General features: G+C 42.7%; 1 protein-coding gene across 14 annotated transcripts in view; it reads left to right on the forward strand.

Moving 5' to 3' along the window:
- The window catches only part of AMMECR1 (AMMECR nuclear protein 1), an 85,313-nt gene that overhangs the window by 7,230 nt on the left and 64,030 nt on the right, over positions 1-14,053 (forward strand). For all 14 annotated transcript variants that reach the window (XR_014945687.1, XR_014945686.1, XR_014945688.1 and 11 more), the window contains exon 2: positions 13,473-14,004. Coding sequence is in view for 7 of the 14 variants with exons in the window: in XM_085546217.1 (XP_085402343.1) it covers positions 13,473-14,004 (532 nt within the window). In the remaining 7 variants the exon portion in view is untranslated. The remainder of the gene's footprint in view (positions 1-13,472; positions 14,005-14,053) is intronic.

The raw sequence follows: 14,053 nt of genomic DNA on the forward strand, positions 1-14,053 counted from the left end.
CAAGACTTGAAAGTTGCTCAGTGGCTGAGCAAAATAAAGGATAACATATAATCTGCAATGAAAAACAAGATACTCCACTCTACTGCAACACAAACTGTTAACAGCAGCAAAGCCAGAGAGTCAGTAATACCCCACAGCCAAAATAAAAGTACTGCAGCAGTTTCTGATCCTTGAAAAAATACTTATTCATAGGTAGGGCCATCTTTATAATTGCTGTGATGATAAAGCATATATTTTGGTGGTACTTTACCCTATTATGTGAGGGATTCTGCCACAGAGCAGCTCTGTGAAGGGGAAAAATGAAAACAACTGAAGCAGCTAAATGGCCCATTACGTCTTCTCAGAAGAAGAAACAGTGAATTATTTATGATTAATGGGATAAGCAAAACCACTAGGTTTAGAGCTTAGCTATAAATACATTTTTTGATGCAGTTATTGATTTACCATTTAATGATGGTTGGTTAAAGGATGAGGTTGCCCAGACTCTGTATCCATTACCATTACAGGACAAATGCCAAGGACTTGTGGATAATTGCTGTTCACCGACTTCGATATATTGCACACATACTGCACCCATACTTCAGTGGCTGGTTAGATCCGGGTGTGTTCCTCAATGCTGACCAAATGAGACAAGTGAAATCCCTGAATCAGCATTTTATTTTTGAGAACATGTAAAGAAATACGAGTTATATAGAAGTACACAGTTTGAGCGGTAGTTTGGGAATTGCTAGGTTGTATTCAATAACTATCAACTCTATTTTCACCCGCTGTAACTATTGCTTCACACAGACAAGAAAGGGAATAGTCTGAGTTTCACTGCCTGAACAGCACTGCGAGTTTCTGCCACTAGAGTGCGTCAACGCATATATGAAGATTAAACCTCTCCTATTAAATTCAAACTACTGCCATCACATCGGACAAAGTCAAGCAGCACCAATGCACTGGGTTTAATTATTTCCTTCTTGACTGTTAGAACTTGCCTTAAAGGTTACACTATGGGAAGGCGTCACCCTGTGCTCTGCTTTTGCTGGACAGGGGTTTTGATATGAGTGCTGAATAACACAGGCATCCAGAAACAGTCCTGCCAATTTTACAATTGATTACACCTGTGTTTTCAGTCCAGAGCCTGTGAAATATCATTTCTAGGCTAAGGTTTCTACTTTGGAGCCACATATTAACCCCATTACTTTGTACTGAAAAACACACAACCAGTCAGTGTAGGTAAATCTGCTGCTCCTTGTTTCTCTCGGTGCAAGATGTGGGCTGAACAGCTGCACGCTCACTTTTCAGAGGGAAACAACAACAAAACACACACCTATGCACAAACTGAAAACCTGCTGTTGTGCTGAGAATGTGGATGCTCCACTGTAGTCAAGTAAAGCAATATGGAGAGAGTCTATAAAAGTCCCCCTCTTTTATAGTAAGAAAAAAAAAATGAGAACAGTTAAAATTAGAAGTGCGTAGGCATAAAGCATTGCCAGGATCAAACAGAATATGTTCAAATGTACACATTTAGAAATGCTAAAAATCAGGTTCTGCCTCTACGCTTTGCAGAATCGAGGCTTGGCCCCTTCTCCATCTGTAAAGCCGCACTGACAGCATGCCCTTCCTCTTCTTTTTGCTCATTTTTGCCTCTTCACATTGCAAACCCTTATTAGCTGTTTTGATTACACAAGCTGAGCCTTAGTAGTAGTTTTTCCACCACCCATAGCATCAACTTTTTGATGAAGATTTTAGTCCAACACTATTGACTATCCTTTAAAATACACCAAACAACAAGAATAAAACCCCACCGTATGTGTAGAGAGGATACCCATGGGACAGTATTCAGATCTGTAACCCCATGCATCTTCAAGTGGATTTCTGAATGGAGACGAGCAGCAGTTCATTCATTATCTCCCTTACTTCCCATAGGAAAAGTCCTGCTACACCCTTCTTGGAAACACTTTGGCCCTACAACCTTAGGAAATACTGAAGAGACTCCCTGTCTCCTGTCACTGTGTTCTGGTTGCTGCTGCAGTATCCTTCTGCAGTGACATCTCCACCCTCACTGGCAGAGCCCCTCATTAACAGTTTTCTAGAATTAGAGTGTGAAGGCCAGAAAGTGAACCTGCTGCTTTTACAAAGAGGGAAGAACACCCAGGAGAAGGTATTTAAATTATGTCCTGAGGCAGAATGAAGTTGATTTATGTCAGGGATTATTTTTACCTTTCCAGTCAAGCAGAAGTTATGCAGCGAAGTTTGCTTAGGCACAGACTTGCAGCACTGCTTTGGGCCAGACAGACCCTGAAAGCATCTGAGAATGAAAGACACAGAGCAGCAGGCAGACCCCTGCCCTCCTGCGGCCCCTCCCAAAGCACCTGCAGGGAGGGGTCCCGGCTCTCTGTTCAGGCAGGTGCCAGACCTACCTTACCTGCACTGTGTAGGTAGCACAGAGCAGACATGCTGCTCAAGAACTGCCAACCGTGCAAGTTTGCTACAAAATAAACAAAACTGCATTTACCTGTACACAGGCAGCTACGTGCAAGCTCATAAATAAGGATTTTAAATGCATTCGTATGTCAATAGAGGTACTGATGTCTGTGTATCTGAAGTTTAACTATCTGATGAATATAGTTCCTAAACCACAGTGGATGAAGAACTAATTGCATTCTCCTCATCTTGTCTGTTGCCTACGAGCAGCGTATTGAAAGTTCCCTAGAAATGAGGAAGACAATACAGCTGGAAAAGGAAGGATTTCTGTCCAAATGTCATAAAGTAGCTTGAACTTTATGAAGGAGTTTTCATGTGTTTTTCCTCTATTACAATTTTAAGTAAAAACATCGCTTATTTTACAATAAGGCCTCCATTCTTTTGAACAAATACAACTGAGAATCAGTGAACTATGTTACAAAAAAATACCATTACAGAAAAAGCAGATGAAAGGAATAGCTCTTGCAGAAACTGTATCGTTCTGTCTCTTGGAAATGTCAGAGAGCACATCAGCACAAGAGCTAAACGATGCAATTTTGCATTATTTAACACAAGTGTAGAGAGGCAGCGGATGTATATGTTTGCCTATGGAACCCACCTCTGAGTTCTTGTCATCCTCAATCAGAGCAGCAAAGAGCGCTAGCACACAAGATAGGGTGATGCAAAAGGAAGAAATGAAAAAGATAACACTTCTATACATGCTTGCATCTAAATACACGGTGTACACATAACACCCTCAGGGAAGCTTTATTCCTTTCTCAGCACAAATTTTCACGGCCAGAACAGAAAGATTCTATATTATAGGCTTAACAAACATAAATATATTCTGCCTGCTACTATTCAAAATATTCTTGGAATCCTGTATTATATTTGCTTCCCCCCCCCCCCCCAACTATGAGAGCAACAACATATCATTTCTAGGAGATTATGACATCCAATAAAAGCAGATGAAATTTGCACAGCCACTTGTGAGAAACAGAACTATTTTTCAACCTGCACTTTACATAAATAAAGCTGATAATAGCAAACCTTCTGGTGAATGAATTATTAGCAATTAGCTCTAATCTGGCTAGTGCATACTATTATGACATCTCAGTGGTAGACAAATGTGATTTGAGAGAGGTCTTTTTCCTAGCAGTAAAATAACAGGCTGAGGTCACTTTAAACAAATGTTTGAAATGCAATGTATTATTAGTATTTCAATCACTGCCAATTGCCTTTACTTACTATAATTACTGTTTCATAAGATTTTTGAATAAATATATTTTGCTGTGCGCTGCAAGAAAACATGTCACAAATTAAGATGATTCAAATTGAGACTTGTCTTACTGCAGCCAAAGCTTTAATCCCAACATCAATTATTCAAACACTCTCCCAACTGCACCTGCTTCCTTCAAAAATGAAGTGAATCCTCTATAAATATTTTCCTTCCTACTGAGAAGTAGGAACCCCATTATTTTGGGCACACCAATTCTAACACACCTCCTTTCCTAATTTTCCAGAAGGCAACTTAGTGAGCACAGTTGCCTCATTTTTCAGAAGTAACTAATCTACAGCTCACTGCAAGCTTCATGGAGCACATGCCCTTCTTTCACAGAAGAGCTTTGCAACAGGTCACCTTGGCTTTACCTTTGCTTTTGCATACAGGTTGATGAGCTGTGGGCTTCCAGGGAGAGCACATGGTTCAGACACAAAAGGCCACAGACTACATGACTGTAACATCACTGGCTTCCCTAACATTCTTAAAGCAGGCCATCTTCTGACTCAAGCGGGGCAGGGGGGAACTATGTGAAAAAGAATGGGACAGACTCTTCAACAGGGTGATGGAGCTGTAGGTGTTCCTGCTCTTTGTAGAGGAATTGGACTAGATGGCTTTTAAGGATCCCTTCCAACTTAAATGATTCTGTGATTCTATGATGAATAACAACTACCTCAAATATTGACGATTACAAAGACACTAATACTAAATGCTATATAAACAAGTGACTATCTTTCCAGAAGACATGAAATGCCTTAAAACAGAAGCACTGAAAGCTTCATAACAAAGTAATTCATAATATACTGATTTTGAACAAAACCAAGGACTAACAAACAAACATGGAATGGTGATTGGCAAGAGGGTAGAAAGGCACTACAGAGGGAGCTGGATAGACTGGTTTGATGGGCCAAGGTTAAAGGCATGAATTTCAATAGGGCCAAGTGTCAGGTCCTGCATTTTGGTTGCAACAACTCCAGGCAACCCTACAGGCTTGGGGAGGTGTGGCTGGAAAGCTGCCTGATGGAAAGGGACCTTGGTGCGCTGATGGACAGTCGGCTGAATATGAGCCAGCAGTGCGTCCAGGTAGCCACAAGGGCCAATGGCATCCTAGCTTGTATCAGGAATGGTGTGTTGAGCAGGACTAGGGAAGTCATCCTGCCTCTGTACACGGCATTGAGGCTGAGGGGAGACCTTACTGCTCTCTTCTAATTCCTGAAAAGTGATTGCAGTGAGAGCTAGGTTAGTCTCTTCTCAACTGGTGATAGCTGACAGGACAAAGGAAGTGGCACCAGGAGAGGTTTAGGATGGACATCAGGAAATACTCCTTCACATAAAGGGTTGTTAAGCACTGGAATAGGCTCCCCAGGGAGGTGGTTGAGTCACCATCCCTAAATGTGTTTAAAACCATTTGTATGTGGTGCTTGGGACATGATTTAGTAGTGGGATGTTAGAGTTAGGGTACTGCAGTTAGACTGTTGTTGGACTTGATGATCTTGAAGGTCTTTTCTAACTTAAGCAATTCTATGATTCTACGATCCCACTTCAGATCCCTTGTCTATACATGTGGTATAAGGAAAGGCATTTTACTCATCTCCCTTCTCTTTTGTAAATTCTCTGTGTTGTCCTCTATCATCTCTTGCTTCCCTCTCTGTTTTGCATGCAAGGTAACCTTTTGGGAGCCCTGTGCTCTTAGAGTCACCACAGAGCAGGGATTACAATCCATAGAAGAGCTGCCTCCTGAGAGGCTGTCAGCAACATGCTAATGTGACAGCTTAGTAAGAATTTGAGACTGTCACTTCCAGCAAAATAACTGCATTGAGCGGTATTTGGTACATATACAGCCACATATCCCTCAACAGAAGAGCCCTACTGTAAGGAAAACTGTTGATCACAGCCTGAACCTCTGATTAACCACCTGAGGCAACTGACGAGTCAGCTGTGGGAGCACAGGTGAAGGTAATTTAGCTGTGCTCCTGGAAGGGGTGGAGCTTGACTCCACCTCTCCAAGACCCAATTAAGGGCTGACCACCTCTAAGGCAGCATCTTTTTCTGGAGGTTGATCCTGTGTGGAATTTTTGCAGCAAGCATCCATCTTGACTGAAAGCTTCAGCACTGGTGAGTCTTTTCTTAGATACCCTCTGGCTATCCATTTACTCTGTAATTATAACTATACACCTACAAAATGTAAGCTTAATATATAGTCAAACAGGATGCACACAGGATCTTATGACACAAGTACACATCAGTAAACATATGCACTGAACTAGTGTTCTTGGATGATTCAGGTTTACAACATTCCTAGAAGTACAAGATTCTCTTGACAGCCATAAATTCATCTGAAGAGTGATGGTAACTAAAGAAACATGATTGATGCCACTTTTGACCATACCATATCTTGTACTAGTATGATTTATACCAGTTCATAGAATTAAATACTCTTAGCAAAAGCATTTTTGGCATTAGAAATACCATGCATTAAGGCTGCTACCAGTATGTAAGAACTCTAATAAGTAAATAAACAAATCACAACAAAGCCCACTCAATCCAAGGACTTTTTATGATATAATCTGGCCAGGCTTGACTGAGTTACCTTCTGAAGCAGACTTGAGGTGATACTGGTGTAATGTTGCTGCTGCCTGTAATTTCCTACCTGCAACTTCCATTTGAAGAGCACTTTTCAAAGCAGAGCATGAGCTTTCTTAGTTGACTCACAATAAAAACAGAAACAAGCATGCCCAAACAAAAACCCCTTGTACCTTGAGATGGGTCACTCCAGTTCCAGCCAGGCTGGCTCTGAAGCAGCTGGGCTCAGTGTGTGACCATTAGTCCTGTATTTTCTGGGTTTAAATCTCCTGCTCTTGCCCTGGCAACACCCACACACTCAGCCTTTCTTGGGAGAAACGCACATTTCTGTAGGGTTTGCACTGCTTTCCCAGTGTTTCTCCAGGAAGGGAAACACCAGAACCCCTTACGCTTCAAGACTGGTTGCACTACTGCAAGCCCAGCCTGCAGCAAGTAAGGATTTACTCAAATGCAACAGCCTAGAAATAGAGAAAAGAAGCTGCTTACCTTTAAAGGCCTCAGGTAGGCAAGAATCTCCAGCAAGGTACCCTCAGCTCCATTGCCAACTCATAAATGAGGTCTGGGAAGGGATGGACCCTGGCTGCACCCCTTCCAATCAATTGTACACTGCATGCAGCTGAGTTCTCCTGGATTGGCCCTGCCTTCCCACCAGGTGCTCAATCACTGCTTCAGGCTGTGACTAAACATTTTCACTGCAACATAGTAAAGTTGTAAATCTGTTCACTTCTGTTATTTAAGATAGATATAAAAATAACAGAACTCTCATTTTCTAAAAGCCGTAGAAACTGCATTGTGTCATGTACTATATGTATCACCAATAAACAGGTTCATTTCTTCCAGCCTTGCTTTGCTTGGTTCTCTTGCAAGTTTGACTACACAAGCTCTTAAAAACTTTAACATCACTATTCCAATTTTAATTCCTTCCTCCTGTGCACTGTTAGAGTCACTAAAAAGTAATTTCTATATAGTTATCCACATTCAGATAGGTCTGAAGTAGAAATCACACAGTATTTTCTACTGTTGAAACGTATGTAAGACATGATTATTGCCCCATGAAATTTGGAGTAAAATTCAAACAAACAAGGTAAAGGTATTCCTTCTATTTTGTACTCTCTGCAGTCATTAGGTAGTTTAGCAAGAAAATTAGGTTTTAAAGAGGGACTAAATATAGACTATAACAATTATTATCACTGAAATATGGCCATTCAGTGCTTCTATTTGCCAAAAGGTACCATTTCTTTTAAGTCATTTCTGTTTCCCCATGTACCTCAAGCATATTTTTCATGCCTTAAAAAAAACATCACATAATAATGAGATCTTTTCACAGAACATGCCAAGTTAATTGAAACAAGTAAAGTTAATTGAAGCAAAGAGAGCTCAGTAGCAAAGTGAAGTCATCCCCACTTGGGGTTCATGTTTAGTGGGCAGTCAAGATAACAATGCTACTAAGGGGAATAAATTTGGTGTGTGAGATCTAATGATTTAGAAAGTAGAGAGGTAGTGTTAAAATGCAGTACAGGGACATAGTCTGAGAGAGTTGATGAGCCTTTGGTTTTATTACTTGTATTCGCCTACATGATTGGATACTGTATATTACAATGCAATATTCAGATGTTCAGAGCAAGGTTGTGACACTGCTGTATAAACCACATAATGCAACAAGGTAAGTCTTTTCATAGTTTTATGCTTTTAAAGGTTTTATGAAACATAACTTTTCATACTGAATGCAGACTCGGAAAACAAGATTGTGATCACCTTTACAACTGGTTCAGCTTTATCCTTTTAATTCTTTACATTCATCTGAAAATCTCAATCTGGTACCGTTACCTCATTCTGTAGCCCTTCCCTCCATTACAAATTTGTTGTTTTCTGTTCCTACTTGTAATCACATATTTCTCTTTCTTTAGTGATTCTAGTAAAGCAAATTTGGACCTTTCTTCTTTCTGCTGTCCCTATTACAGATTAAGCTTTATTAAAAGTTTGATTTCTAGAGATTTCTACCGCCTTTTTCACCCAAATCTCTGCACTTCCTTATGCTTAACATACTGCATTTAATTAAAGAATAATTAATGTGGATCATCCTGAAATTGCTGCCTTTTCAGAGTTTATTAAAAGCCCTTAATTTGCTCTAGTGTTAATATCTTTAGGTACTTGATTAAATAGTAAAGAAAGAAATGTCTGCTCTCATATAGTGAAATGATGGACTGCAGATTAGTAAAAGCAAATAATGCCACGTTTCATTTTCGTTATGCTATGGTATTTAGGGCTGTGATTTTCTCTTTAACAATGAGTTAATCTCTGTGCTGCCACAATTTTGCTGAATAGTAAACATCATAAGGGACAGATTCCACCTCTTAGTGTAAGAAATGACCATATATATATATATAACAGCACATAAACTATACAAGTTTACACAAGTTTTTCAAGGTGGGAGGGTTCAGACTAAGAGAAAGACATCTTAGCATCCAGGTGGTGCAGGTAATTTTAGGGGCCATGGAAAAAATGAGCCCATTTGTTTGCTGCACTTGATCATGAATACAAAACAATATACACTCAAGGGTGGGCAATGGGAAATCACTAATTGTGCAGGAGCTGGAGGGAGTAGGGATTATACGACATGCATTCAGCCTACTTGCCCCCACATGGGCAAGTTAGATGGTAACTGGAGAATGATGGTAGACTATGGAGAACTAAGTGAAGTCATGTTGCCAATCCATGCAGGCAAATCCAACATTGCCTCCCTCATGGATACACTGAATATGGAAACAGAAACATATCACTGCGTTCTGGATCTAGCAAATGCATTTTGAAGCATTTCAATTGCTAAGGAACCCCAAGACCAGTTTGCATTCACATGGGAGGGCAGGCAATGGACTTATCAAGTCCTGTCTCAGGGGTATGTGCATTTGCTTACCTTTTGCCATAATCTGGTGGTGCCTGGCTTAGAAGATTGCAACCAACACTCTACTGTCAAAATGTACCACTACATCGATGACTACATCTGACTTGATAAAGGCATTAGAGAAGGCAGTAACTTCACTAACAGCCCATTTACAGGAAAAAGGTGGTGCTATAAACCCATGGAAAGTACAAGGATCAGAGCTGTTGGTCAGATTTCTCAGTGTTGTCTAGTTGGGTCTTACCCAGTGCAATCATAGATAATGTTCAAGCGTTCCCAGTTCCCATGACACCAAAACAGTTGCAGGAGTTTTGGGGTATAGTATTACAGTGTCTTTATGACCACCAGTATTTAAGGTAATTGTTATTCATCATAGGATCACAGAATATAATTGTGGTGTTCTGATCAGATTTTATTCCTCAGTAATTAAATTGTGTCCTCCCAAATTACTCATTCATTTGAAAACAAATGATGACAGTCTTTCCTAATGCTCCCCAATTGCTGTGTCCTGTTAGACTGTTGCTAGGTTTCAGTAGGGGTGGCTGTATGACTGCCCTGGATAAACAGATACCTACATATTGTTGTAAATTTATTAATTTATTAGAGCAAGCACTTTGGACTGTTCAGAAATCAGAAATGCTATTAATACACATGGTTGCTCCACAGCGGTGGAAAACATTTTGTGAAGGAGACACACTACAAACAGCCATGTCAAAAAATATGTCCTAAGGCTTATTATTAATGTATCAGCTAGCATAAATCACTCCACTGACCTCAATGAAACCATGGTGAATTTATAGTGTGAAAGCAGCAATGTAAACTACGTATTCCTTTATCACCGTGCATTAGAAAAATACATTCGAAAGGATAGGATATTGCATTAGCATAATATCTGAGGAAGACTGCAGCTCACGAAATTAAGTGGAAAGAATTCCATGAAAAAGCAACTTCCTCACCTTTCATTTATTTCAAGTGCTTTGATCTTTAGGTTTTTAATTAATAACTTTTCTGACTCCACTGGCACTTCTAAAACGTAATGTTTCTACTGCTAAGTAGAGGATTGTCCGGTCCCAGATATATAAACAAATATCAGTTTAGATTTTTTTGCAAACCTATGCCTAATTTTGTAGTACAAGCACAGATGGTGTAAAAGGACCTAACTCTATACTTGCATAGGAGTGAAAAATGTCTGAAAAACAATGTCAATTTTAAAATAGCAGCCTGGATTCAGAGCAGGGTGAAATTATGACATAGCTCATGATATGAAACAGGATTCCAGAAACACAACATGCAAGGGCCTTTAGTCTGCTGGCTGGTATCACATCCTGAAATGAGCTTTTGTACAAGATTTTTTAGAAGAGACTTCAATAAGGCCTTAATATATATGGAACAATAGCAGGATATGGCCTCTAACTGGTAGGAACAATTACTGTTCTCAGACATGCAAGTTAGCTTTATTGGATTTGGTGCACGCTTTCTGGCCTAGATACAGAGCTGCATCTAATTTCTCATGGGCACAGCTGTGACACAGTGAACCTACTAAAGAGCAGCAACTATTCTGTATGAGCAGAATATACTGAGGGAAACTCACACAAGCCTCACGATCGTGATAAACCAGCTTGGGAATAATGTGAGAAAGCAAACCAGGCTAAACCACTTTCGTCCTAGCTACACCCATAATGCCTTGGAGGCTGCAGTGCAAGGGGAGAGTTGTCTAGACAGTCTCCACAATGGGTGGGAACTCCTCAGACCAAAGGAATTCTCAGCATGTAAATCTTCCAGTTTCGTGGCAGAGCCATCCAAAAAAAGACTCTTATGATGGAAAGATACAAAGATAGAATTTACCCTCTGAGTGTAAGTAGAGACTCTTCTCCTCCACAACAAAGCTAACAACTTCATAGAGATTCTGGCTGTAGGCACTGTACAGAAAAATAAGGAAAAAAAGACAAAAAACGGTTGTATAATGTTTCCTTAATTCTAAGAAAAAGGAAAATGATATATTTGGAAAAGAGGAGTTTCCATTTCCCTTTCTTTCAGTTCCTAGCTCTGACTTTTCCACAGTCTTAAGTATAAACTGCTTCAGTGTCAAGTCTCCTTTGTCATCCATCTCTTTACTCCACTGGTCTTTATCACTTGCATTTAACATTCAAACACTTAAGAATAATCTCTGTCAGTTTTCCCTTAGCTGTGTGCAGTGCCCTGTTAGGCTGCATTTTCTCATTTTCCAACAACACTGAAAAGTTGCCTGGAGCTCCGAACTCTCAGATTTACGCAGTCCCCCCCAGAATAGACTGGCACAGATTTCTGTGTCACCCTCTGATAAACCAGATGGGAGAAATGACTGGCTGAAAGACAATCAAGGGAAAAGGGTAATTGTTTGTCAGCTTGATCCTCTGCCTCACATCTGCACAAACACCTGCACGAACACAGAACGGGTGGGACAGGAAAAAGAACAATCAGCTGAGGTAGAGCTGCTTAAATCAACATTACTACTGCTGCAGAAATGCACGTGGAACCGCAGCCTAAATGTGCTATTTTAAGGACTCTTTTAAATCTCTCACCTGTCACGGTCCCTATTAAAAGAATTGATACTAATAGGGCAAGGATTATATCACTCCTGCTTACAATGCAGCCCAATTTTGGCTCATTGTTTCCTTGTTCTCGTTGTTCTTGTTTGTAATTGCATTACAAGATACTCAGAACGCTGATCATCTCTTGGCCTGTATGAGAAATATCTGACTCCCCTGTAGTTGGTGCCAGTTTCATCACGGATTCCAAAGGGGTTGGACCTTTGGAACCAGACCAGTTGGACAAGCTGGTTTTGTTGTTGTTTAATGGCGACATTTCAGAGCAGCTTTGGACCACTGAGAAATACCTTTTTGCAAGCAGCCAGTCTGAAAGAAGAGCTACCTTGCCCCTAAACCACACTGATGTAATTGCACTACCACAGTAGACACCCCTCATACTGCTGAAAGATTTCTTTATACTGAAGTCACTCAGTGCATTTGACTTTACATGAGGCACAGCACGCCCATCAATCATCTGGAGAAAACGTGCTAAAGTTAGCAGAACATAAAAGTGCTGTATACATAAAGGAACTCAATGCACTCAGGTTCCTTGAAATAAGACCAGTAAAGGAACCTGAGCTTTAACTGAATCAAAGGGCCAATGAAACAGACGTTGCAATTAACCCAAGTCATCTAATTCGAATTTTACGTGGTTATGAGTTGAAAGACTTAGAAAAAGCCAGAATTCAGTACCTGAAGAAACTATTTTCCCAAAAGCAACAGAAGGTGTCACTGCTAACTGGGTTTAAGCTAATGAATCCCACAAGGGGAAGAAGCTGCCTTTGTTTTCCAAAGAAAAAGGAAAGTTGTTTGAGAGAGGGGAAAAGGAAAAAAAAAGGAAGAGGGGGAAAAAAGAGCATTTTACACCATCTAACTGCTCGTTTCCAACAAAACAAAGGAAACTCAATCTCTAAGTAGTTTGCAACCACAAAGGCTTTCTGTAGGCTGCATTTGAGCCTGGATGGTGAGTTTCAGCCTCTCTAAACCTGCAATATTTTGCTATACAGTTAACCTACATGAGGTAGCCTTCACTCCTTTCCCTACCTCGACGTTGCAATTCTGTGTTAAACAGCTGCTATCTCCCATGCCAGAGACATCTGCATGACACTGATCATGTTTTGTTGGTGGTGTTTTTTTTGTTGGTGATGTTCTTTTCCTATATGTATACATAGGTTTTTAAGCACTATAATGCCTGAGTAAAGCCAGCTCCGTGCCCACTGCCCCGGGAGGCGAAGTAACACCAGGGCTGCGATTCAAACAGATTCAGAGCTGAACAGAACTGCGGGTTTCGGCCGTCGCGTTCCGTGGGGGCTCCCCAGCACTCCGTGCCACTAACAGAACACATCCCCTGCCGAGCGAGAGGCACCTGAGGTCACCTGCATTATTCAGCAGGGCGTGCGGAAGCGCCCGGGGGCTGAGCTAGAGCCGAGCTCGGCTCCGGGGGTTATTTTTATTCCTTGAGCACGCGGGGTGGAGCTGCTCCACTTTCCCCGCAGAAGGAGAAGAAAGACTCGGGGACGCAGAGGGGCGGCCCAGCGGGAGGGGACGGGGACCACCGCGGCGCCCCAGCGCTCGCCCTAACGCAGTTCTCTCTATCTCTCTTCCCCCCCCTCCTCCTCCCCGCCTCCATCTTCCTCTCCCTCCCGCTCCCCATTCATTCTTCCCCTTCCCTCCGCCTCCCTCCCCGTTGCAGGCGGAGCGGGCCCGGCAGGAGGCGGAGCGGGCCGCCGCACGTCCCCCAGCCGCTCGGCCGGCCCCCCCGCCATGGGTCGGAAGCGCTGCGTGGGGGGAGACGGCTCCAAGATGGCGGCGGGTTGCTGCGGGGTGAAGAAGCAGAAACTCTCCAGTTCCCCTCCGTCGGGCTCAGCCGGCCCGGGAGGCGGCGGCGGCGGCTCCCACTGCGGCGGGGCGGCGGCGGCGGGCGGCGAGCCGGGGGCGTTGCCTCCGCCTGGGGGCCCCCGCCTCAACGGCCTCGGGGGGCTGGCGGGGGGCGCCGCCGGCTGCGCCCTGGCCCCGCCGCTGCCGCCCAGCTGCGGCGGGGGCCCCGCCGGCCTCTCCCCTCCGGCCGCCTCGCTGCTCGCCTCCCCCGGCGCCGGCTCCGGCGGGCCCGGCTGCAGGAAGATGGTGGTGTCGGCCGAGATGTGCTGCTTCTGCTTCGATGTGCTCTACTGTCACCTGTACGGCTACCAGCCCCCGCGGAGCCCCCGCTTCACCAATGACCCCTAGTGAGTATCTGTCTCCTGACCGCGCGCCTCCCGGCCCTCGTGGGCGCGC

Source organism: Coturnix japonica, chromosome 4, assembly GCF_054131305.1.
Source record: "Coturnix japonica strain WE chromosome 4, WE-NBRP24, whole genome shotgun sequence".
Taxonomy (NCBI): domain Eukaryota; kingdom Metazoa; phylum Chordata; class Aves; order Galliformes; family Phasianidae; genus Coturnix; species Coturnix japonica.